At 36.9% G+C, this 27966-nt stretch overlaps 1 protein-coding gene across 2 annotated transcripts in view; it reads right to left on the bottom strand.

Moving 5' to 3' along the window:
* TMEM245 (transmembrane protein 245) overlaps positions 1-27966 on the bottom strand; it is a 77331-nt gene that overhangs the window by 30918 nt on the left and 18447 nt on the right. Inside the window, exons 6-12 of one of the 2 annotated variants that reach the window (XM_064429959.1) lie at positions 24384-24553; positions 19553-19576; positions 13985-14089; positions 12562-12644; positions 9531-9621; positions 8634-8732; positions 6736-6867 (exon numbers count right to left, since the gene is read on the bottom strand). In XM_064429959.1, coding sequence (XP_064286029.1) covers positions 6736-6867; positions 8634-8732; positions 9531-9621; positions 12562-12644; positions 13985-14089; positions 19553-19576; positions 24384-24553 — 704 coding nt within the window. The remainder of the gene's footprint in view (positions 1-6735; positions 6868-8633; positions 8733-9530; positions 9622-12561; positions 12645-13984; positions 14090-19552; positions 19577-24383; positions 24554-27966) is intronic. The other variant, XM_064429968.1, reaches the window with a different exon arrangement.

The following is a 27966-nucleotide window of genomic DNA, read 5'->3' on the forward strand; positions in this document are numbered from 1 at the left end:
TCCATCAAGCTGAACAAAGATGACTTAAAAAAAAAAATTACCTTCCCTGACTCCTACACTACAGCAGGGTCTATCAAGTGAAAATGTCCACTTTACCAAAGGTAAGTTTCTATGTAGCAAATTCTAAGGTTTCGTAATTTTTTCTCAGTATTCAAAATTATTTCATTATGCAAAATTGCAAAAAACCTAGATGTGGTGACACTTGTTTATTGCGATTAACACTGCTGTCAAGCAGATCTTGTCTTGGGAGAAAATATTCACCTTTTCAAAAGCAGAAATGTTAAGACACAAAGAACAAGTAGTAACATCACAAGGCAGGTAAAATCTGATGCTCCCAATCAAATAATAAAATTACTACTTCAATAAATTTGTTGTTAAAAGCTTTCATGGTAATGAAATGCACATGCATTTTAGTAATATTTGCAGAGAAATGCAAAAGCTGTGATTTCAGTAAGGCTGCATCAGTTAGTCAATTATTAAAAAATAAATCCAACAATATTAGATAATCTATTAAAATTTGTACTGGCTTGGGGAACAGATTGCTTATGGTTACATATAGTAAAGACTAGTTTTGATGCATCAAAGAAGGCACATAGAGGCATCCTAAATGCAGTGCACACTAATTTCAAACAAATATTTCATCCAGAAGGAATAGAGTAATAACGTACAAGCCAAAGTGTACAGACTTCTTTCAGACTAAGTAATGTAACTGGAAAAAACTGTAAAAGGTCTGACATGAAAGCCCTTCAGGTTCAAAGCCATAAGTGAAGACTTCGAAACTAGCAACTATTAGTCTTGGTTTAACAAATAGCAATTAGACCAAATTAAAACAAAACCAGTCAACCAACAACCCCCTAAAACCAAAAAAACCCTTCCTCAGTAGTCTGCATTTATAGACCAGACAAAGGAGTGTAAGCCATGTGATCACCTCTCCTTTAGAAGTGAGTGAAGCATATTAAACATAATTTATTAAGCATGAACTTGAGAGGGAATAAGTGCTGGGGGAAACGACAGGGAATTACGACACAGAGAGACCTACTTAGTTCATGCTTCCTACTATTTAATGGGAATTATGAATGTTAAAGCTCATCTTTTGTACAGATTTTATTAGTGTCTCTTGCGAATTCAAGTGAGGTTAGAAGTGAAGAGGACACTGCCGAAAAATGTTCTTCCACTGGTACCTATCCCTTTGTTTCTTCTATGGACTATGAACTCATTCTGGGGGTGGAGCAGTGCTACAAATTCATGCAGCCCCTAGGTAACATTATCATGTGAACATTATGTTAGGAGGACTGTAGAGACAGAGGACAGTGAATTCTGAGTGAATGGTTTGTAGCTAAACAGAGGCCTTCCAGCTGGTATTCTGGAAGGACAGCGCTATCATTGCTAATAGTGGGCCTTAAGTTGCATGCAAGGTTCCCCTCCCAGATATTTAAGCTTGTTACTAGAACTTGGTGTGTGAACTGGAGCTTCTGTGCCACAGTTCCTCTGCTATAATGTGCAGTTTAATCACAGAACAGCAGCAAAGGCCTTGAAAATAGTGACACAGGTTGAAAACAAAGGTCCCTGAAACAGAAGCAGTGCTTTGAGTAAGAAGGCATTGAAGATGCGTAACTTTATGAGCTGTCTGGAATAAGAACCCCTTATGAAAGGGGACAAGCTCCAAGCTCCAGCTTTGCACACCTAAAAGCTCTTCAGTCAGCTCATTTACACTCCTGTGACTCAGACCATTAAGCACAGCCTCTACTGGTGACAACTACACAGCACCACCATGATGGTTTTTTTAGCCTCACAGCTCACGTAGGACATGATTTTTAGGGACTGACCACTTTCAATACATAATGATTAGGAGACTGCAAAGCAAACCAGAGGCATGAAGCATGTTGTTAATGTTTACATTAACAGTCTAGTAAAGTTTTGTTCTAAAGAGTAAAACTACTCTACTTTAACAGCCTTCTAACTAGTAATCACAGGAATTGTTAAAACCCTCACTTGCAACACATAAGCTGAGCTGATACCTGTGAGAGTTTACAAGGAGAAGAGCTTGTTCCATCTGCCAGAGGAGAGCATAGAATTGGTGGGACTGTGAAAGTTTTCAAAATAGGATCTATCTCCAGTATAGGCAGGATTTATTGAACTTTCCCTAGAAGCTTAAGTCTGAGGGCTGATAACCAGGAGTATACAACTGTAGGTAGTTTGAATATAGGTATCAGGTTGTTCCGTTAACATAGGAATGGTTCTCCTATATGAACATCCTTGTTTTGTGGAGTCATTGATTGGAACTTTTGGACCAGTTATCACCAGCATCTGCTTTACAGTTAAATGTAGCTTTGATATGTCTTATGAAAGCAACTGCATCTTTTAGGACTCGTCTCCAACTACAGAGTAATTCCTCGTTACGCCCACGTACCATTAAAATTTCAAGATACAAGCTTTTCATAGCTAAGGTGAGAAGACAGACATAGCAGACACTAATCATTACTGAATACAGTATCAGAATGTGCTCAAATACTTCCCTACCACTCGAAAAATCAAATTACACCCAGCTGCACCTCAGAGTTCATAATGCTGTTTGATTCCCAGAGCTACTGCAGCTGGGTTGATGAGGTCACCTACTACACATAAAGAATTGTTAACACCTTGCCAGCTCAGTTCTCCACAACAGAACAAAGTGTGAATATTTATGCAACAATGTTATATTACTTTTACTTATTTTTTCCCTATTAAACAACAGAAAACCACACCTCTTTCCCCAAACCGCTGCTCTGTAAGGAGCTGTAAGGCATCAGTGTTTAAAAGATCTACAAAGCTGTATAGAATTCAGGACCCTCTTACACATCACACTGTGCCGCCATCAGCAACTGTTACTCTGCCTTTCCAATTTGTAACAGGCAAGAAAGAAAAATTGCACACAATATTCTCAGGCATCTTGGGTGTCCTCTTGGCCACTTTTAAACTGGTGAACACCCGAAAATGTGGGTTAAAAGGCACTTGATCAAAACAGTAATTTACTGAGAACTTCAAGTCAGCAAACTTCTGGAAGTCAGATAAAACTATGCACCTAACTCAATTCTGTATAAAGGGAATAAAACTGGATGCAAAGATGTGGAAAAAGACCCCAACATGCTAATTGATGTATTACTGAAAAAATGACTGAATTAACGATAAACTTATGAGATTATTTGAAGAAATTACTGGAGCTAGAGAAAAAACATTAGGATGTGTAATAACACAGTGAAATATTTGAGGAGCTGACTTGATTTAAGATGCACAGATCAGTCATGCCAAAAGCATGGAAAGGGAAACCTAACTAAGCTGAAGCTTGCTGTGTATATCTCTGTGCAAGGTCTTCAGTCTTCCTGTCTGGGAGATCTCTGAATGAGATACCACCTGCTGGTGAAATGATGAGTATTCTTGTGTAAGGAGCCAAAAGATCAAATTAAGAAGATATTAGCAATGTCTCATATAACATCAAGGGAGCTCTGAGTCATCATTCACAGATTTAGCCAGCAGCAATTCACTTTCTCAATGCTACAGGCATACAAGAAATGGAGAAAAAAGGTTATGAATGGAAAAGCAGATGAGTGAGGAAAGAATGAGTCTTTTTTTATTTCTCAGGAATTAAATCTTAATAGTCCAGCTACATGCTGCCTATTTCATCCATCTGATAAACTACCTTGGAGTGGAGTATGGGGTGCAAAATACAAGACAAAGTGAGACTCCACTCTTGCTCTCTCTGCCAAGAATGAGATTAAATAAACCCCAGAATAAACTTCAGAAACACACCACTTATTATGCTGGTTTTTAACACTACTGCTTCTAATACTGGAAAAAGGCAGCACTGCTGCTAACACCAAAGCTTTTAGAGAGAAAAAAAAAGCAAACTGATTACTTAGAAAAGCTTATCTTCATATTAAATCTTCAGGCAATTTACATGTTTGTATAGTAAATTACTTTAAAATAATTAAGGTTCGTCGACATCAAACTACAGCTAAGCGTAACTCTCATAATAAACCGCACATTTTGAGGGGGGTACAGAAGTCTTCCAAGCTTTACCTGATACTTAAAGTTGCAAAGTTGAACTGATGCATGTTGTTACAAATTAAATGAACACCAGCAATTCCCCAGCACACCTACATCAGAGTAATTTAATTACATGCCTTCAACTCTAAAATGAAAATTTCTTCCATTACGGGAAAAGCCTGAAGTGAAACACTAGCATCTGTCTTCTCTTAGCATTTTTCTTACAGCAAACACTCTTTCTTCTATTAAGGAGGAAGAACACTTCCTTTGACTTCCATCAATGGAAAAGAGCTTATCTGCTTGTGGCTGTAATATGACATTGTCAAATAGCTGTATTTTCAGAGAAAACTGTTATATTCTGAAATACTTCAGAAAGCCAAGGGGCTAGCAAGACAGTTATTTTTTGGTAAACTCAATTTATGCATAAATATTTGTTACATGCAAGTAGTGTAATCACACACATTTATTCTTTTCCAAAAGTGGAAGAAATCTCATTAGAGCCTTGTATCCGCTTCTTCACACAGTTCTTTACAGCTATCTCATTGTCTTTAAATTATCTGTATGTTAAAAAAACTGTCAACACAGCTTTGGGACTATGTCTTGCTATATTCTTAAGAACTGCAAACCAGCATTGATTTCAAGCGTGCAACTTCATTTTCCCCACAAACAACACACTCAACCAAAAAATAAAAAGATAGAACAGTTTGGGTTGGAAGGGACCTTAAAGATCATCTGGTCCCAATCCCCTGCTACAGGCAGAGTCACCTTTCCTTAGATCAGGTTGGTCAAAGCCCCTTCTAATCTCGTCTAAATCCCACTCAGAGTTCCATAAATATGAAAAAAGCAAACAAACAAAAAACCCAAACTAAAGAATCTAAGCAACAGAAAAATTAAATTCCCAGAACATACACTCCCAAAAGCACTCATCCAATGTAAAATATTAACCCTTCCCAAATCAGTATGCCATTTTAATAACCCATTGTTCCATTTCAAAATACCAGGAGAAAGGTTTTCATGCTCTGGTAAGAACATAAACCCTGAATACAGCAAGGCTGCTTTGTATCTTAGGCTAGGCAGGAAACTTGCTTAAACATACCAGACTTAAGCAAAAGCTATTCTCATTTTCATAATATCCAAGTTTAAATTACCTAAACAAGAACAGAGACTGCATTTTCATCCATTTTAATTAAAAACATTAGCGTGAGTAATATTTATGCAATGCACTGTAGATGAGCAAGCCAGGAAAGAAAATGCTGCCCAGTAAGGATGTGAAATCAGGATTTAGAGCTTTATATTAAGCTAACTGGTTTACAGTCTGCTATTAAGGACATGAGTACATGGAGAAAAAAGACAGGTGTTTCCCCACTGCTGATGAGTAATGAGTTCCTGGAAATAAACAGGAAAGCAAGTCAGTAACTGGCACTTTTTTTCTTGAACTTTTAAACCAGGTTTTAGAAGTAAAGCAAGCATGTTAGCTAGATGAAAATTTTTATATTAATGTTTTTCATTCTTAAATATTTATTCTCTTTACACTTTTCTTCACCTCTCTCTAGCCTGCTTAGATTACTGAAGCACACTTTAAATCATGGTTTCTGAGCATTGTGCAGCAATGCTGCAAATGACACACACTTATCAAGTAGTTTCTCCTCCTTCTGTGCCTCTTGCCTAGAAGGAAACTCCACATTGATTTTAAAGCATGATGTGCTGTGCATTTTTAAACCCTTTGCCTCAAGCACGCATGGCCAACTTTGAGAAAGTACCAATCAAATTTCATAATTAACTGAAAAAAGTATACTGCAATAAAGTTTCTCTCAACTCTTTCCTGTCTCACATCTTCTTCTACAGTAGAACTGTAACAAATCAAGCAGCAAATGGGGGAGGTCAGAAAAGCACACATGCCTATCAGTCTAAACCAAGAATTGCTTGGAGACAAATATTAGCTTTAACTGCATCCACAGATCTGCTACAGTGCCAGTTAGGTATAAATAACAGTCTTCCAAAATTGAAGATAATGTAATGACAACAGCTCAAGTCAAAGATTAACTATATTGGGCATTGACTCTATGTATTAAGCATTTAGGATTTAACATGATATTTTTAGTGAAACACCTTAACTTGGATTGCTTTCAATGCTTCCTCTTTTTCTCCTCATAAGGTTAAATGTTTTTATTCAGGAATTCACAATGTGAAAAATATTAATGTCATTCTCCACAGAACTTTCATAAAAGAATAAAAAAATAAGCTGCTTTCAACCCAACAAATAATAGTAATTTGAGGCAAAAAAAACCAACAACCACCTCCCACTTTTATTGCTTGGCTTTGTTTTCACAACCTCTTAGTCAATAGCTTCTTCAATTATAACTTAAACCAATTGTTTTCTTCTTTAAAGAGAAAAGACGACATAAAATAATGCACTGAAAATCAGCTTGCAGGTTACACAGGTAACAATATGCCTCAGGAAGATATCTGGGAAGCTGCTATCCATGAAGATGCTGAAAGCACAAGAGCTTCTTTATCACAAACATTTCTGTTTGTTTTACAGTTATATCTTGAATAGGCTTGCAACAATTGCTTAGGTAATTGTAAATAATACTAACAGCATTTCCATAATTTTCCATTTACTTGATTCCATAACCTTAGTGGTACTCCAAGGAGAAACTGCTATCAGTTAAAAATTAGACCAATTTCATAGTAAGTGCAAAGAAAATGTACCGAGAGAAACGTTTCGATGTTATCGTGAACAAACGATGCAACATCTTGCCAGTCCAGAATATCTCCAAGCCAGCTGTTCTGACGGTTTATGTGCCACTTGTGCCCTTTGTGTCTTCCAGAATGCGTTACATTCTTAAAAACAAAGAAAATAGACATCTGAATAAAATTCAGAGATACGAGAAAGACAAAAGCTAATGCTTTAGACTGGTGTTTTCTTAATGAGGAATAGATCCAACATGCATCTAAATACTTAGAGCTGCTTTAACTGGCATCCCCAAAAATACCTGGAAGTACTCTGTACACTGGAAAAATTTAAATCTGACAGAAAACTGTAGTTAATTATCCCATTTAATTACATGTGTGTATGTTGTATTGATTCACCTCTGTCAAAAGTTAACTTTACTGCTTGACTGATACAATGGTATCTATTTTGCTCTTAATGAAAGCACACAAGAAAGAAGTCATGATTTCAATTATTGCCTACATAATTTACTGCTTGCAACATGTAAGTTTTCCCAGCACAACCCATAAAGAAAAATACAAGCTGAAGTCTAAGCAACTAGTTTTCTTCACTATTAGTTTCTATCTCTCCACAGAAAATGTTCAATCACACAAAACCTATCAGCTAAACCAGATGCAGGAGGATTTCTTCTGACTACAAACCTTCGTAACTGCAACACAACAAGACAACAGGACACGGCCACAAAAACAACAGCTAATTCCTAAAGTGGCTCCTCCCTAATTATGACGTTGCCTATTGCCCAGTGAATAATACCTGATTACCATCTTGAATGCCACAAGCTGGGACTGTGACAAGTGTTTCAGAGAAGTATGCCAAAATTCTCTGAAAGCAAGCTTAAGCAAACCTGCTGACAACAAAATCCTAGTCTTTAATGGAAGGAGACTTCTCAAGTTCTTAATTCTGATTTTTACAATAAGTATTCCACTACTTGTTAAAATTTCCTGCATGCTTTTAGCCTTAGCAACCTGCATGCAAAATGGCAATATCTTTTTTTGCCACACATGGCAAATAACATTCCAAGTACGGTCCCTGCACTGATTTATCTAAGAGCATTACATTTTCTGCTCATTACCAATTCTCTCTAGATGCACTGTTACACTTTGTGATGTACTGTTAGCAACCTTCTCTAACAATTTGCTGCCAACACAGAGATCTTTCTTCTGAGCTAGCAATTTATTTAGTGTAAAATCATGAGAAGACAAAAATCCCCCTCAAATAGGCCTTCTGTAATTATAAACTGTATGTAGACCTATCACCTGTACATCTAGTTCTATACTAAAACTGTTATTTCTTTAATGCAGAGATCTTCTTGGAACTTTAGAGGTACTTGAAGAATAACTGCATAAAGAAAAGGGTTAATATAATCACAATCATTAAAATATACAGAAGTATTTCAGGAATATGACTTCTGGATTTGATATTTCCATTGCACAATTGCTAATGAATTGCTCTTTCTTTTAAACTGCAAGCAGCATTGTCAGCATAACAATGATTTAATAAAAGTTACACAAATCATACAGAATACCAGTTGCCTTTTCCCAAAACCTCAACAAACCGAATAACCAGCAGAAAGTGCTAAACTATGAAATACTAATTAAAAAAAGTGAGAAAACTGTAAAACAGCACACACAAAACCACACAACTACTTAAGTGCAGGACACAGCTCTGGCTATACTAAAACTGTGACTCTAGAATGATCTGTCCTATACACTTGAAATTTTTACCTTCTTGTTACCAACTGGCAGAACACAACACCAGCCTTTACTCAACCTTCCAACTTTCTGCTAATCTCTTCCTTAGAAATGCATACTTAGCATGATTATGTCAGAGTACTAAGTGATAGTTTACATGAACACCATTTAAATGAGTTACCCACCTTCACAAACCAAGAGTGATAAAGCCTGTCCCAGAGCTCCAACACTTGTTTTTCAATCACAGCAGTGTTATTTACTTTTTCTCCTAAAATCTTATGGAGCTAAAACACATAAAAATCTATTACTGTACAGGATAGAACAAAGCAGACATCCACTGATGAACTTCAAGCTTGATGAATAACGTAAGATTGTCTGTAAAGGCACATTTCAAACCCAAGTTATTAGAAAAATTAATATCAGCATGAAATACACAATTCAGATAAAATGGTTCACAATTCATAGACTTTGTTAAAAAACATTCTGCTGCACTAAGGACTTCTTTCTGCACTGCAAAACAAATGCTGTCTCTAAAATCCTTAATCCAAAGCCCTTGATCATCTTTTTAGAGTAAATATTTCAAATAATTTGAGATGTGTGCTAGACATCAAATATATGAGTAAGAATCTTGGCAAATTCTTACCAAGAAGAAGATATATAGAAGAATATAGCTTAACTATACAAATTAGGATTTAAAGAATGGGTGTGTACCACACCCAGCACACACAGAAATTAGGAGAGAGGGAGGGGCAGTGGTTGCAATAGAAGTTTACATTGTCTATACTATGACAACCAGTCAGTTAAAAAAATAATTTTATTTGATGCATTTTCACTGGGAATCATTAGAATGATGACAGATCCTTCAATTCTTAAAAAGAAACTATCCCCTGAACAGAAAAGACTACCGAAATCACTCCCACTATTCCTTCAAAAGTCCCAAAGTGGACTTTCCCACAGTGGAAGGTTAAACAAATGGAAACGAACTACTGACAAACGTATTTTTATTTCTTTTTACTTTTATGAAGTACTAGAAATTAAAACAAAACCCAAAGAATTTGCACTTTTTGACAGCTCCCTCTTACCTTGTGTGTGATCCATTCTCGGCCATACTGGTATACGTTGTTAGCTGCAGAATTGAGCGCCTTCTGAATGACCTGGGCTTCTGGGAGCCAGCTGAGGGGGGTGGGTTTTAAAGAGGGAAAACAAAGTTAACTGTTATACATTATACCCACTTCATTACACCCAAAACATATTGCAAATTAACATTCTGAAACAACAAATCATTATGGTTAAATACATATAAAATTACTACAACTCAAATGTTTCCTTCTACATATTAAGGAATAGATTTTCCCATAAGCAAAGCAGAATTAAGTCTAGGGCATGTCATTGCATTTAAAATCCTCCAAGGTTCCTGAAACCTTAATTAATTTGATATCTCAACTTTTTCAGAAGAAATCTGTTCTTCAATCTCCATGGGTGCATTTCACACAAGTTTTTTTTTTTTTGTCCCCAGAGTTTCCTGAAAATATCATATGAAGCAGTCTCATCTAGCTGCAAACACAACCTTTTGAAACTACAAGCTCAATGTAAATTGTTAACATAGTTTCCATGAAAAAGCAACCAGCTGACAAAAGGTCTGGACATCAGACCTTACCATTATTTTTAAGTCCTCACCAAACCACCTGCTTGTGAATTTCTTCAGGGACTCACATCACTTTCAAGCCATGTAACCTACTGAGTTGTCAGCATTTTACCATTTGTGAATACAGGGCACACAATCTCTGTTTTTACTTTCTTTTTACATCTTGATTCAACGGCACTTATTGGACCCCTTTCAGAACAAAATTAAATCATTCAGGAAACAGAACTGATGTATTTGTTCACCTGACTGAAGACCAACATGGCAGCTCCTCTGTCTGCATAATGCTTCAGTAATATTCCAGACTGGAATTCAAGTATTTCAGTCACTCACCTCTAAACGTAATATGAGCATTGAGCTCTGAAAGCTGGTAAAGCTTCACGGATTTGGCAATAGGTATTCTTACTCTTAATGAACTAAAATATAGTGTTATGGATACTTCAAATTTGAATGCAAACACTGGAAGTAAGAAGTTATACTAGAATTGTGCAAATTATTTAACTAGTACACCAGTAGTTTTGTTATGTAAATCAGCTTTTGACAGTCAAATTTCCATCTCCATTAGTCCCACTTATTTCCATCTTACAGAAAAACAGAAAGGCCAAACAACACAAGAGATGCCAGGAAGGAATAAAACCAAGTGCTTTAAGTGCTTTCTGTTCTCATGATTGTGATTACTTTAGTAGTGCTAAAGCATGTATTACTACAGTGGTTATTAACTATATCCTTTTAGTTCTGTTTTTGAAAAATTGTTTTGCTCTTATAAGACAGCATCTGCTTTCTTTCAATCTTCTTAAACCACCATCACTTTTATTTACAATGTGCCCTTGAAAGAGTCAACCACTCTTATTCTGGAGAGATCTTTTTTTCACTGTCATTAAATTGGTATCTCACATTTGCCCAGTGTCTGTTTAGCTGAATCAGAATGAAAGCCACCTGGAGCATGCCCTCCTTAAAAATCACACTTTTCAGCCTCACCTATTCCTCCTCTAATGTTCATGCAATGACTCCTTTGCTCACCAGTGTGTCCATGTTTTCCTCTAGATGCATTTCTCTCAACATCGTCTCTCCCCCTTATTACTAGTCTTGGTGCTTACTTTAGTCATTAATAAGTTTATTAAGTCTAAGTGCCGAGTTCTACATTTTGGCCATAAAAATCCCCTACAATGTTACAAGCTGGGGACAGTGTGACTGGATAGTGTACAGGCAGAAAGGGACCTTGGGGTGCTGGTCAACAGCTGGTTGAATACGAGCCAGCAGTGTGCCTTGGTGGCCAAGAAGGTCAATGGCATCCTGGTCTGCATTAGGAATTGTGTGGCCAGCAGGAGCAGGGAGGTCATTCTCCCACTGTACTCGGCACTGGTGAGGCCCCACCTTGAGTGCTGTGTCCAGTTCTGGGCCCCTCAGTATAGGAAGGACGTTGAGATGCTTGAGTGCATCCAGAGGAGAGCAACGAGGCTGGTGAGGGGCTGGGAACACAAGCGCTGTGAGGAACATTTGAAAGAACTGGGGATGTTTAGCCTGGAGAAGAGGAGGCCTAGAGGCAATCTTACTGTTCTCTACAACTTCCTGAAGGGAGGTTGTAGACAGGTGGGGTCGGTCTCTTCCACCGGGCAGCAACTGACAGAACCAGAGGACATAGTCTCAAGCTACGTCAGGGAAGGTATAGGTTGGACATTAGGAAAAAAATTTTCACTGAAAAAATAATGAAGTACTGGAATGCTCTTCTCAGGGAGGTGGTGAAATCACCATCTCTGGATGTGTTTAAAAAAACACATCCATGGCACTTGATGCTATAGTCTAGTTGAGGTGTTAGGGCATAGGTTGGACTCGATGATCTTAGAGGTCTCTTCCAACCTCATTATTCTGTGATTCTGTGTCATTCTGTGATTACACAGACCAAACCTTACAAACTCCCCACTGCACACACTACACACATCTACTCGTAACAGGAACCGCTCTGTCCAATTGATTCACACCAAACTCCCCACATCCACCCCTGAACTCTTCTTCTGTTCACTCCAGGAACATCTTCAATTCCTATTCCTTCAAATGCACTCCACATCTATCTCTCTCCATTTAAAAAATAATTTAGCTCTATCTTGAAATCTTCTAGAGAGAGCATTCTTTGTCAGCATTTTTCTTTCATAGGAAGAAGGGACAAAATACAGATCTCTTCATTCTCTGAACTATACCAGTTTCTTCTCCACAACTGTAGCTAGAAAGGTTCATAGAGTCGTCCTTCACCACCAAAACCCAACCAGTCCTCAAATGAGATACCACACTGACAGTCCTCTGAAGTGATGCACAAACATTCTGCTGTCTGAGAGTTTAGCTTTGACATTGGCCTGTGAGAGATACCCACATTTCTGTTCACCATGGGGATTTTTTAAAATTAAAAACAATGCATAAGAGCACCTGGAAGCTTGTTCATTCACCCTATACTATTCATTTAACTTCAGCATTCTTACTTTGCCCATTCTGGGTGACTGGCTACTGTCTCATTGATCAAGCTGCTTGTGACTTGAATCATGTGAACACTCTCTTGATGTACCTAAATTAAAGAGAGAGAGGAGAAATGTTATGCAATGCAAACTACAACTCTTCCTATATTCAGAAAGAATTCTGTTCTTTGCGGGAGGGGAAGTGGTATTGGGAGGAGGAGGGTGGGGAAGGCAGGAGGAAGGTGAGAAGGGATGCAGTGACCAGTTTGTACATTTAAAAAATAATTCTTCCAGTGCAAACAACCCACTGTGAAGAAAGAAGTTCCATTAACCCAAGAAACACCTAGTCAATACAATAATAAATTCTGGTCACCAGTAATAGCAAATGGAAATTTAAACCTTATCTCATCAGTGGAAAAAATTTAAAGAATATCAGCGGCGCTGTCAAGAAAGCACTAAAATATGAAGCAAAGTTTCAGATGCAACTTTTTAAGCCATGGATCAAAGAAGTATAAAAATAAATGAAGACTTAGCTCTAACATGACAAACCTTGCTACAAAGTGCCTAACTAAATAAATTCTTCAGCAAGAATGATAAAATACATCTTTTATAAATATCTTAATACTCCTTCTATGAATGCAAGGGAGCTTTAGGCAGGAATGTTTGCACAACTTCAAAAGTTTTCAATTTTAAGTACATTACATATGCCTATGTTTTGGAAAAAGGAGATTGACATCAGAACCATTGATCTTTGTTCCATAACTGTATTCAAGTTAAACATTCAATCCCCACTGACCGTTTCACGTATGAACACAACTCCATTATGGAAAAAGGAAAACAGAAGTACATGAGTGACCTCTTCTGGTGAGAAAAAAAAAAACCCCACCCAAACTCACCATAAACCAAACATCAATTTCAGAGAATACCTGATCTCAGTATGAATCTCAGTACATTTAACTCAGAAAAAGATACCATGAGCTTGTTACAGGCAATTACACAAAAAAATTCATAAACACACCTTAATTACTTTGCAAATGTTCCTGATGTAAGGTAGATTAAAGAGAAAAAAAAATCAGAGCGGAGCTTCTGTTGACAAAGAAAGTGTCGACAGGATGCAAAACAGATCTGTTCCTGTAATACATAAGCTACTAATTCTTCTACTAGAATAAATTCTGTATTTACAAATGTCTATATATTAGCCTTGTCATATAGGTAAAAACCACAGAAATACAGAGAAATAGAAACATTGAGTTTTTTATATATTTTTGTGTATTTTATATACAAAAATATATATTTATATGTCTTGGAATGGTCATAAGTTCAAGTACAGAACAATTAGTTCCTAAACATTTAGAAAGATTCTTTGAGCTATGTAATCTTGTATAAGTATTAGTAACCTTCATCAGCAACGAAAATGAGCTTTATGATTATATTTGTTAGCACACTGTACCTTTGCAGTAAGGAGAAGAGCCAGCAGAAGGGTTCCTATCACCAGCAAAAATATTATGAAAATGCTGATTATTTTATCTAGCATTTTCTCCAACCACACGATAATCTGTGCAGAAAAAAAAGAAGAAATTATAGCACATAAATCAATCTTTAATGAAAATGATGCTGTATGTTATGCAACAGTATTGTTATTTTTATTTACAATCACAGTACAAAATCAGGCTCTAATCAAACAGCATTTATGCCCAAGCTTGGAAATGAACAATTAACAAGCAATGTTAGCATGATTAATGTCATGGTATGACATGTGGTTTTGCAAAAAACATGTACACATTACCACACAACACAGCAAGCTCTCTGCAAAGCAAGCAATAATACAACATTTACTTACTAGACCTAGAAAACTACCTAAAGAAGACATTCATGTCAACTAGAACCCAGAAATCTGTCTTTATGTCTTGTCCTTCAGCAACCTGGAAACTTACAGATACTGTCTGCACAGGACTCCAAAGCTATCAAGGTATACCTTAAAGCACAACCATAACTTTCAGATTTGAATGGCTAAGAGTCATCTAAATGACAAATGAAGTATTTTTGCAAATAATGAAATTTTTTAAGCTGCCTCATCACCTTCTGAAGTGAAATGGGACAGGTGGGGTTCTGCATTATCGAATATCACACCAATTCTTCAGCACCAACCATTTCTATCCACTTCCAGTCTCAGAAGGATGCTCAGCACTGAGCATGCATCAGCTAAACTGACTGATACAGGAAACAGGCACATTTGTTGTTCTGTCAATTTACAACAGACCCATTCTATACATGTCCATAAGCAAATGGTGATACCACGTTTGAGTAGAGAAATTCTGATAATGTCATTCAAAACAATGAAACTGCTCAGTCACACGACTTTGCAGAGTGCTCTGGAACACAGCAAGCTGAGCTTCATCTCATACATAAACTGACTGTTTACATAAAAAGCTGTGAAAGCACATGCAAGCATGACCAAATACATTTTTCTAGCTCCTATGGTTCAAATACCAGGTCTATTTCTATTCAATTTAGCATTACTACAGGAAAAAGCAACAGCACAATTGTAAAATTTGTGATTCATGAGAACTGACGTCAAAGCCAATGTGTAGTAAGCAAAAGTACTTCAAGTCTAAGTTATATATTCAACAATAAAGTTGGTAACTTTTTAGTTAAAGATCTTATAAAACTACTAATATGCATGCTAATGGTTTACATTAGTTCTTTTTTCATTATTTACCCTATCCCTACACCTGAAATTGACCCTGGAACAAACTTCTCAGACTGCTGTGTGATGACTGAATTGGTCAACACTGAAATCGGATCTCCTATTTGGCAAAAGTAAGGAATTTTTTTGTGCGTGTTCATCTGGTAGTATCTGAGCAGTTTACGTACATCAAGTAATTATTTTTAAACTTCAAGTTTTTACAACCAGCTCCTTGTTTTATCTAAAATAACAGAAATTCTTGTACAAAGTCTGTACTACATTAAGAACTGCAGAAAGGAACTCAGAAAACACAAGGAAGTCTGAAAAATCTTTTGTCTTACATATTTTTAACCTAAGTTTGGTTTTCAGCATTGCTAATAGATTTCAGCCATCAGAAATGCATTTCCAGTGCTGGAGGGAAGTGACCTGCCTGCAGTAGTACTGCAGCTCTCTGAAAAGCTTTGAGCAGCCTCTACATAGGGCATATATATATGGGTCACCTCTTTGGAAGTAAGACTGAAACAAGATCTGTTGTGTCCTTCCAAGCCTCATGTACATATAGTGATTATGCCAGAGAAGCAAGAAATGAAAGTCCTTGTTTCAAAGGACAGAAATAACAAATATCACCAAGAAAACGCCACTGGATAGGCAGGGGAAGAAAGTTTTATAGCATGGACTTCAAAATGAAGCTATTAAAAATTAAAGCTGCACCTGTCATTTCAGACAAAGTTCAAACTGCTATTTACTTTCTAAGTCAGAGTTTAAAGAAATCCAGTAGTCTTACATATAGCACCTTAATCAGATTTACTGAGTCCAAGTAATTGGCAGTACTGTCAGAGATTTCAAAAAATGCTAGGCTCAATGATTGTGTGAGGGGTATTCAATAGGTGAAATCTCTGACAGGAGAGAGTTGAGGCTGAATGCTTTAGATGTTTTGCCATGCAGCAACTCATGGAAGGGCAATCTCAAAAGACCAGGATGAGGACACTCTCTCTGAGATAGCACAAGGGATCTTTCCCAGACACTCATACTGACAGTTCAAATATGTCTGGACTGCCATTAAGGTGCAGCTGCAGCACATGCAAATCCTGGATTAACTTTAATCTAGTTAGTAAAGCCACAGCAGCACTGATGATGTACTGGTACCAGCAGCAGCCTCAGCCATGCCAGCCCACCTTGTCTCTATTGACGTGGGCAGGTAGCCCAAGGAAGCCTGATGAAAGCCAGCTTTGGCAAGCCTACAGGGACTGCAATCACATCTCTCAACACAGACTTAAGGGGATCCAAGTTATATAAGTGGTACAGATACATCACAGCAGAAGACTGAATTGGACTGAGTACTGTACAAGTAAAAGCAGATGGACGATATTCACTTAAGGCTATATTTATTCTTTTTTTTTTCTTCTATTAAAACATACTTTCTTCCCCTACATTAACCCACAAGACTGCCTTAGGAATGCCTTGCCTTTTCACGCTCATGTTAAATAATGCATAGGTGCAGGTAAGCTACTCACTGCAGTGAAGCTGCACTGTTAAATGCCTGTGTGGTTGTACTTATCACTGAATCAGGTCCAGACTCCACTCTTACCCCAGCCCTGCCAGACCTCCCTTTACATCCTTCCTGTAAACCATGGGCATGCACACAGAGACAAACATGTACTGACTAAACACACTCATTAGCCAGAAGTCATAAAGTTTTACATTCAGTTCCAAGCTTCTAATCCAAAGGTTAGTTAGCAGTGGGAAGCTGAAGCTGCCAGAGCATCTGAGATTATGCAAAAGTAAAGGAAAGCCAAGCTCCTAAGCTACAGAAGGTCAACTTGTAAAACCAAACTAAAATATTACTGATTTGTGATAGACTGTCCACAAAAAAAACTATCTTTAATTGTCACAGTTTTGAAAGGAAAGGTTATCAAGGTTTTTATTTTCATTTAGCTCACTGTAAAAAGGTTTCTAATGATTGAGTTACATTTTATTAGACAGCTCCTCAATAATTTGCAAGTAATGCCTCTTTCAACTTTTGGATGATGACACAAAACCTTATTACACTAAGCTGTAACTGAACTATAGTCCAGAAATCCTTAAAAATCATAAATCCTACTATCCAAACAGGTTTTCCATGTTTTGCAGTATGATACATCATCTCTGAATTAATATTTTCAGGTTTCATACTGCATAGCCTTCAGGGCAGTAGTTTTTCTATTATGTTTAATTCACTACATCACCCAAACAGTGAAACACACCTAGGCATCTACTTAATTTTGGATTAAATCTACACAAAATTACCAACATAGACTTTTCTTTTTTTTTTCTGTAAACAGCTCTGCTATTTATGAAGATTTTTTCCCAAGGCATTCCTTAGACTTCTCATTTCCCTTTTCTTGGTTAATATTTGAAGATACCATCTCATTAATATCATCTAGAGAAAATAAGGGGAAGTCTGCAACCAGAACACATCCCAAGGTTATGCTGAAATGAGTCAGCTGAGTAGTTAAGCTAGGAAAGGTAGAGAACAGTCTGTGTGAGGTCTCAAGTCTACCTACACCAGTATCCCTCCAAAAGCAGCAGAAGAATTTAGAAATTCCTTCTAAAGACTCCTGACATAGACAATGTTATTAAGAACAAATTATGCCATACTGACTGAACTTTTTCTATATTTTGTGCTATATATACCATGAAAGGGAATCAAAAAGCCAAATCACTAGCAGTCATAATCAACCATCACTTCAAACTCTGCCATATCCATATGATTTTTAATTTCCTGCTGGATTATCAGAAATTTATCTTTGTGGTCTCAGAAGTACATCCCTTCAAAGACAGGCAAAAAAGGAAAAAGGCACAAAAATAATCATCTTTTAACTGCAGCCAGTGTTCTGTAGTAAAATTCCCCTCCTTCTTCTGTCTCTGTTAAAGTGTGACGTTGTTCTTCAAATTTAAAAAAAATCACCAAAACACTACACACAACCAAATGAACTCACTAGTTGCACATTTTTTTCACTTTTAAAAAAATCTTGATTATAATATTATTACTGTATGTTCATGGACAACAGTCAACACTGTACGTAATACTGTAAGACTTTCTATTTATGAAACTGTAAAGTAAACCAACAGTCTTCAAAGATAACTCCAAGGAACTAAAAAACCACACTCTGTTAAGAAATTATATCCACAGGGTTTGCCAAATAATGCAGATTTCTAAACTAAAAATAAAATCCAGACATTTCAGCATTTAAAGCAATTACAGTTAAATTGTTTTTGCAACCTACCAGTATTCAGGGAAAAAACCCATTATCTACTCATGCACATTTTCAACGAAACCACAAATGACAGAAAAAAACCAGTTGAAACTACACTTTCTGTTGTGGGTCACCAAACTCAACTCTTCACCTCAATTCTGCTAACAAACCAGAATATAATAAAAAATAAATTATAACAGGTTACAACTGCACTTATTTACTAACCCCAAGTCACTCACACAAGAGAAACATTTTAAAGTTGGGAAATAAAAATGTAATTTTAGAACAAGAGCAATAGAGTTAAGGGCAAAACATTAAAAATGCCCCTCTTCATGGACGATTATAACTGAATCTTCAAAACATATCACACACTTTTAAAAGCCACACAATAGGAAAAAAAAATCTTAGCTATACCAACTACCTGATTTTTTTTTTTTTTACAAGCCTTTTAATTCCCTTCAGACTTGTTAAGATTCAGCAGTTCTGAGGCCATGCAAAGCCTCATTTTGTATGCATTCTCTCCTGGTGCACTAGGTACTATGCCTGTGTACACAGGCAAGTTGGCATTTCAAAAGTAAGAGACTGACAGCACCCAGTGAAACCAGTCCATGCACTATCTGCAAGCACTTACAGAAATACAACTGTGCTTCACACCCTCACTGCTCCCGTGCCAATTTGTGCCAATTCGGTTAGCTGATGCTTTCCCCGAGCAGAGAACAGCTCTCCACACTGGGAGAGAACTGGTTTTGTTAGGCGTACAAGTGGGGACCAGGCAGAGATCAACTATTCTAAAATAAAAGTGCCCCAAATCACTCTACCCCTTGAAATTCTAATGCAATTCTCTGCTGTGCTAAACATTTAACTCTGTGCATTCACTGGAGTAGAAGAGACCAGATGGAATTATATGACCTTCAGTAGCTTATACCAAGAGCTGGAAAAGAGGCATTTGAGAGAGAAATCTACATGAAGCAAGGCATGTTAAGGAGTGTTCATGCTGCAAAATAAAATAAAGAAGAACATTAAAAAAAAAAAAAAATCAAACTCCCCAAAACCACAGAATCCATTAGCTGGAATCATAATTTTTCTGTTTATTTACCTTCTTATTAAGCCAGTGCCACAGCTTGTCAGTGGCAGGCGGAGATGGAAGAAAAGGGAAAAAAACACAACACAGTGGAAAATTATTGAAAAATGCAGTAATAGGGAAAAAAAGCAATGAGAGGCAGGCAAAGTCATCCACAGAATGAAAATGAAATTGTTCTAGACACAAAGGGAAATTGCAATAGGAAGAAAAGATCATAACAAATTCTAATGCAAGAATCTGGGTTTTACTACTAACATGCACTTTTGAAACAAAGAGGGATATAACAAATATGAACAGTTTTAATGGTATTAACCGCTATCAGCACAATCTGGACAATTCCAGTTTAATTACTCTGAGAGCTGTCATCACATTTCAGAGCAGGACTTGTACTCTAAGGAGGACATTTCAGCAAAACACCAAATCTTAACATGAGGTACTCGTTTATGGCATTAATAGTCCCATTCAGGCATTCAAATATTCCCATTCTAAGCATTTCAAAACACTCCTCTTATGTCAATTACTCTTGGACAGATTTCATATGTTTTTCTGGTACAACATTCATATTCAATGGCACAACATCAAATACATAATTAAGTCTGATGTACATACAACAGTAAACTGTAGACCACATAGATGTACAGATTTCATGTAATTCTCCTTGCATTTCTCAACAGTCAATTTCTCCTTTTGCACTAAAGTTATTTTTCTTTACTGATGCTCATCCACATGCTAAAGTATACCCATTTCAAGACGTGGTTTATGTAGGACTACACTCCTAACTCTAACCATTACTAATCATTAGTAGCATAATCACTGCAGAGAAGAGCTTTAATATTGCTATTCATCTGTGTTAGAGATTAAGATCATATAAGTGAAGTTTGTTTCTCCCTGAAAACAAGACCATTGAATTCTCAGTAAATCTAGCATGTTTACCAGTTGCCAGAAATTACATTAGCTCCCAATGGAAACAAAAGGTATGAATATTTCAAATTTATAAAAATTTCATAATCTTGATTAAGTTACAAGTATATTTACAAAGAAGCATGAACATTAGGAAATATGAAAATGAAATATGTCACAAAGCATCCACATTTACTAGCTTTTGCTACTTATGGAAAGTCACAGTCAGAGAAATCAATTACAAGGCTTCAAAAGCCTCAAACTGACACTGTAGAATTTGTTTCTACTTCACCTCTTCACTTATGGAATAATTTATCTGTGACAAAAGGGAAAGTTGTTTTCTGATTAAATGACATACTTTTAACTTTACTTCTGCACTTTAAAACCTACTATCTGTACCTGAGGTTCGTTTTGGAAAAAACACAGATCTCATGGCTGTATTTGCTCCACTTTGCAATTCCATACAAAGTACAACAAAAGAGCCCTAAGATTTTAGCAGAATATATAAAACTACCAAAGACTTCCTTTCACAATTTCAGCCGCCAGGAACTGGATGATAAATACAGTAACTAGGATATAACATGATATGTCCAAAATAACAATATTTTTTATCAACATTTAAGACAATACCTGGGAGGCCTTACCTGCCTCTTAGCTTACCAATACTGATGTTTAAGTAGTTCTACAAATGTAATCAACCTACACTGGAAAATAGGCTACAGCTTAATTCTAATCTTCAAGTCATCCAAAATTAGTAAGGCTATAGCCACTTTCCCACTGTTTTACTGGAAAACTATTAATCTAAGTTCTTACACATCCATGAAAGTATTTTCTATAATATAAGTACTGGCAGAGATACTGCTTGTTTTCTGTGCTTGGTTAAACTATGTGCTGAACTTGATACCAGAAGAAACAGAAACTGACTTTATCCAAAATCCAAACAATCTAAATAATTCACATATAAAATTCTAGTGCACTATACCTACAAAAAGCATATAACAACTACATTATTCACTCAAGTACATCAGAAAGCATGTAAGTATTAGTACATTTGAATGAGCAAAGTCCAGTGCATGCAGCTGAGCCACTGCCAATGCTTCTAAACTCCCTCACAAACTCTATAATCAAACTGCAGTCATCATATTGTGAAACAACTGTCTTCTTTAATAATAAAAAAATCAGTAAAGAAAATTATTAATTCTCTACTGTTGATAAGAAAACACACGATACCTCATCTATTACATTTAGGATGGTTCAGCAGCTGACAAGAGAAACCTCTCCTACAGGAAGTCTCTCACATCTGAACTGCTGTCTGTTGACTCTCCATGAGGCAAATGCACAGCCACAGACTAAAGAACACAGTAAAGATATCCTATTTTCATAGTCCATATTTAAAGGAGACATTCCTTTAACAGACATTCCAGAGACTGACCTACTCCTTATAAAAACAATAAAATGCAATGCCCTTTCTTTTCTCTTGACCACAGTTTCTCTTAATTTCAAATTTCTCTGCACTTCCAGGAGAAGCAGAGGTAAATGAGAATTGTGAAAGATGAGCAGCACTTCTTTTCTTGATGGGTTTGTTTAAAAAACAGATATAATCAGTAAAGCTCAGATTTGCATGCATGAGCAGTACTCACCCATTTCTCACAATGGGTTATTTTCCAGACTATCTACACTAGCCTCCTAAAATTTGTTTGGGAAAAAGACATGCCATTCTAAGACATTCCCTCATTTTCACTACATTTCATTCAAATCTGGAACTATATCCTAATTGGACATACCATGTTTCCCAGCCCAAGTACTACCACTAAGTATTTGCGTGAAAAAGAGCTTGTCAATGGCTGGCTGTACTTAGCTAAGAGTCTCAATACATCCTGATGCTAAGATTCAGTTTCTAACTAATTCTTCATACCTACAAAAAAATACACCAAACAAAACCCCCAAGCACATCCAGCTCCCATGAAAATAAGCTAAAAACAAAATATTAAAAATTCAACTTCTAACTGCAAAGGAAATGATCCCTCAGTCTTGGTTTCTCATACACCCCCAATAAAAGGTAAACTGTAACAATTTACTCTTTAAATTTCTATTTTGCGTTCATGTATTTTTTATTTTCTCTTCAACAGTGCCTACTGAAGCCAAAACATTCAGTAATACAACTTAAAAAATCTTGCAAGGATGTAATTTGCACTTCTCTTGTTTCCCTGTCCCTACAAAAAATGTAACTGCCAATAGCCTGTGGCACTGCTTCCCAAATTCTGAGATGCCATGCATTCATCATCCTACAATACACAGAATAAGCACAGCCAGTAGAACTTAAAAGATATGGACGTATTAGTGTGATAAGCATTGGAAGACTACATATAATCCCAGCCACTCATGATAAATGCTGGCTGAAACAGAATTAGAATAGGCACAATGAGGACAAGAGAATCATGCAGATTATCAAGTGCTCTTTTTGTAACGTCTGGGAAAGCTTAAACTCCTTTAATGCACAGAGCACACACTCAGGAGGAATATTGCTGTCATCTAAAAAATGGAGGGGTGAAGGGAGATGGGGAAATGAATTGGTCAACACTGTTCTCCTGCTTAGACAAAAACAACATGTAAATAAACTGACCTTAAGTACATTTAAGTTGAAGAGCGAGAGGTTCTGCTGCACATTAAAGCCCTACCTTCCTTAAGGAGAAAAGACTTGCTGGAATTAGGAAGGATACTGTATCATATGGTTATACAATACAAGGATGCCAAATTTGACAACTCATGAAACAACAATACATCCAACATTGTGTCTGGAGTGGCTTCTTACTTACAGAATAAAATCTTTTCATAAAAAGCTTTGTATAATGTAAGCTTTTATCCCCATGTTAGTAATTTTCACTACTTTTGGAAAACCACTTTATTGTGTTTATAGCTGTATTTTGAAAAGCTTTTCCTTTTTCGAATTCTTCCTCAATGAACCCTGTGAAATCATTACTTTTTCCTACAGCTATTTTAATGCTTTTGTCATCCATTCACCCATTAGATCCAGGCTTAAGCTCCTCCCTCTCCTGTAGGAATTCAGAACCATAAACTACAAGACCAATCTGCCAAGCTGCAGATGCTCTGACAAATATACTTACAGAGTTCAGCTCTTCAGTTACAGAAGTCCTAAGATAAAGGCTTTTTCCAGAGCAGAGAATACTTCAACAACACAATTACAGAAAGCACATTTTTATGCAGCTATTACAAACAAAATAATCCATTTATCAGTTTATGTGAAAACTTAAAATTCTTAATGAAAGAAACTTTATAAATTTTCTGGAGCTTTCCAACTATGCAATTTGCAATGCAAATGTAGGCATATTTTGCATGGAGAAGAAGTGAAGGGAACACAGAAGCCCTATTCTATGGCGTTTCCCAAATACTTTATCCCACATATTTCTTCACTTACAGAGGAAAGACTAATTTCTGTAGCACCATACTACTGCGTGCAACAACTTGGCCTCCACACACTACAGACAAATATGTTTGAAATAACTTGGGCCCTAATACCCAAACACAATGGTCTGCTTTTTAATTAAATTTTCACATAAGAAGTAGGAACATCTTATCCTTCAGACTAAAGCTCATTAGGTTTAAATTCAAAATCTTTGTAACCAGGTAAGATTAAGAGAACTTTGCCTTACTCAGATAAGGAACCTTACAAAGGTGATTCAACATTTTAAAAGTGACTTCTGTAAAGGTCTGCATGCAACCATTTAGCAAATTTAAATGTGCACTTAAGTGTGAATAGTGATAGAAGAGACATAATTTAAAATACACCATCAAACAGATACAGTTTTACATGAAAGACATATCCATTAGTGACAGACATTTATTTTAGATTTAAAGCATCTCAGAATATGGTGAAACAGAGAATAAAACAAACTTTCAAGTTGCTTAAGGAAGTAAGTAGAAATACCTTACTGTCAAGCTTTAGCATAACACTTCCAAGTCCTCTGATGGGCCGTGGAGCAAGAGCTTCCTGACGCTCCTTCACAAAATTTTCAACCAGTTGCCACCAACTTCTGCAGTGGTTTGCCATGAAGTTCAAGACTCCAAAATGAACCACGAATTTTTTAAGTGCCCAAACTGTAACCACAAGAAGGAAATTTTGTATCAGAGATTTCAGAGGAACACTACAAGACTACTTATTTATTCTATTCTGGAAGACCAATGAAAAAGAAAGGAAGAGACCCTTGCGTTTTATTTCCCATTAAAAACTTCTGGAATTTGCCAGTGTTTTTAGTACTAATCTCCTCACTATCTTTGCAACTGTGCTTATTCACATGAAACTTAGATGACAGCACAAGAAAAGTGACAGCACACGACCCAAAAATGCAGCTCAGACTTGATGAAGGCCTGGGATAAAAAACTGCCACTCCATGATTCCAGTACAATGGATTTCTTCCATATCCACACACACACATACCATGCCAAATGGCTCCATATAAAGTACCACAATCAGAACTTAACAGCACTTTACACATAGAAGAAAATCTTCAGCCTAAATTCTTAAGCTTAAGGCCTTCTAAGTTGTTAAAGTGTATATTTTCTTCAAGAACTGACACCACATCATGCAGAATTTTACAGTAAAGAAGCATCCATTTAAATCTTCTTTTGAAATATTATTGGTAAAATTTTGCTTTTAAATGTTAAAAAAAAGCTATTTGTGATTAGCATTTTATCTTGGCAATACAGGATACTGAACTTTCTATCACTACAAGTAACTTTACTTTTAATAAATCTTTTTTTATTGTGACTATTCTCCATGCCATACATGAGCTCCACAACAGTTGGCAGTACATCACTTCATCATCAAAAATTCACATCATGTTTCGACTTGGAGACGTGTAAAATGGCATACACAGCCAAAAAGGTTAACTTTTACTGCCTACAGGGCATTTATCCAAGTTCCACAAGAGCTTATTCTCTGCAAGCCACACGTGTAATAGTTTATGTTCTCCTTTTGGAGAGCCAGCACAGTGATTTGCTGACATTTAGTTCACTTACACTCTGGCACCACCATGTGGCAAATCTGAGATTTATTCTCTTGAAGAAAAAGAAGAATCCAATAATTTCTCTGATAAAATGAGTAGCAAAGATACAAAAAAGGAGAAAACACAGTGCGAGCGTCAGGACTGAACTTAAAGGCTGAAGTTTTGTATGATGAAATGCAGCTCATGGTCAGAACACAAACTGTTGCTCAGCAAAGCCAGGCAGGCTTGCATTTTACAAGGCAAACAAGATTTTCAAATGGGGTTCTAATCTTCCACTGTTATTTAAGAGTAAGTGTTTACACAGTATCTTCTAAAATAAATGAATGTACACTCATGGCAAAGGAAGTGCTACAGACAATCAAACAGCTGTAATCATATTAAGTTAAAAAGAGACAAGAGAGGAAAAGCTAAAGAAACTGTTATTTTTAACTGTTATTAGAAAGCACTGAGCAAAGCAAGAAAAAGTCTGCATAATAACAAGTTCCAAACATCTGCAGGAAGCAGAAAATTACCTGAAAACAATTAAAAAAAAAAGATACAGCAGAACAAGCAAGGAAGCAAATGAAAGATCTTAAAAAGAGACAATATCAGGATTTCCAGGCTCACATCCCTCAATAAAATGCTGCAAGTGTTCCACAATGTGGTTCACTACTTAGCTTTTCAATTCATAGCAATTCTTCCACCTTTATGGTGTAATTATGGTAACATTTTCCCACCCTCTACACTAAGCAATTTTAAAAGACCATTTTATTCCTACTGAAGTATAAATGCATTTAAGGAAAAATGTTAATGGCACCAAGATGTTTCTAATAATCTAAATTCTACTTTCTATGAGTCTTCTTTACCAATGTAAGGAACTCGGGTGAAATTAACACCTTCCTATTTAAGGTCTTGGGAAGGTTTCTGGGTTTTTTTACATACTAGAAGCATTCTCTTTAAGGTCTCACAAGTGCCTCAAGTTATTATTAGTCTCTTTAAACCTGAACCATTGCAAGGGAACTTGCTTTATTAGCCTTCCTGTTTTCCTAGTATTTTTACTATTCCCTCTCTTTTAGCCATGCAAATTACCATCACTCACCTTCTGACCTTTAATGTAATCCACTGTTCTAAGTTTGGCTCTGTTCATCATTACACTGCCTATGTGTAATATCTTTCTGATGATTCAGTTATATGCCACGAAAAAGCACGTCATGGCCCAGTGTCACTGCTAAGGCAACAAGTCACACATATTCCCACAAGCAATTTCTCTTTTGGCTTGAGTTTATTGTTTGGGTAGTTATTTTAGACCTAATGAATGTCAGGAGCAGTATTCATCTGCCTCATTTAGATATGCACTTCAATCTAAACTTGTGTGGCTCAAGCTTAAACCATTCACTTATGTCTAGCCACAGAACTGCTGCTCCCCTTTTTCCTCAGATGTAGGTGTTTCTGAACAGTGGTTGAGTTATTCCTTGACTTTTCAGTAAACTAGTCAAGTTAACTCTGCTTCTAATAAGTCTAAAGTTTATTTTCTAATTGCTTTTTCACTCATGATTGCCATCTCCCATGACACCCAAACTGAAAAGAGACCAGACCAGACACCAAAACTGGAAAGTTTCTTCTCGAAGTAACTCTACTGGAATGAAACAAAGGTCAAACCCCTCTCTGCTCTTACCCTGCATTCAGCTATTTATATGTCTTGCCATCACATTACCCTTTAGCTGCTGCTATAGTGCCACAGCCAAAGGTGCAGCTGTTCCTTTCTCCATGCCTCGGAGTTCATAGCCCTTCAAATCTCTAAGTGTGACCCCAAGTCACAAGTTCCAGGTGGTTCACAGTAGCTTTGGGTACTGTGCACAGATCTCAAGGCTTTGGTAGCAGGGTGGCCTCTGGGGTGGTCACCTGAGAAAAGACCCGGGGTTGCCTCGTCCCAGACACAGTTCTAAGTGGCTCCACAACAGATCCATCACTGGGCAAAGCTGAGCTCATCAGGCTTCAGTGGAAATTTATCTAAGGAAGGGCAGAAACCCTGGGCAGGGAGAAGAGGAAGGAACACAGAAAAAGTGACTAGAGAGGAAAAAGGAACAGAGGGATGAAGAGAGGTGATGAAAAGGCCAGGGAAGCAGAAATGTTCTGCAGAGGAGCAGACACACCACTCAGAGGGTCCATGCTGGAGCAGGTACACCTCTTGAAGGTGGCCTAGGGATAAGGAAAATCCTGAGCCCATACTGCCCTAAAGGGAATGCAGCTCATGGATAAGCCCGCATTAAAACACTGACTGGTTTGGAGGGTATATGGCCACTATCTGGAGCCAACTCACCACACTTTGTAAAAAAAGAAAACAGCTACACTCAAGTGTTAAATCCATTTTAAAATGCTAAAACCTAGCATTTCAACTAAAGTTTACAGAAAATCCAAGTTTTCAAACTAGGAAACTCACTTTGTTTACAGTACAGAGATGGGGAAAAATGCCTTCCAATTCATAGCAGCTCACATATACTCCTAGAATTCCCATCTTCCCTTTTC

Source organism: Passer domesticus, chromosome 1 (genome assembly GCF_036417665.1).
Source record: "Passer domesticus isolate bPasDom1 chromosome 1, bPasDom1.hap1, whole genome shotgun sequence".
Lineage (NCBI taxonomy): Eukaryota > Metazoa > Chordata > Aves > Passeriformes > Passeridae > Passer > Passer domesticus.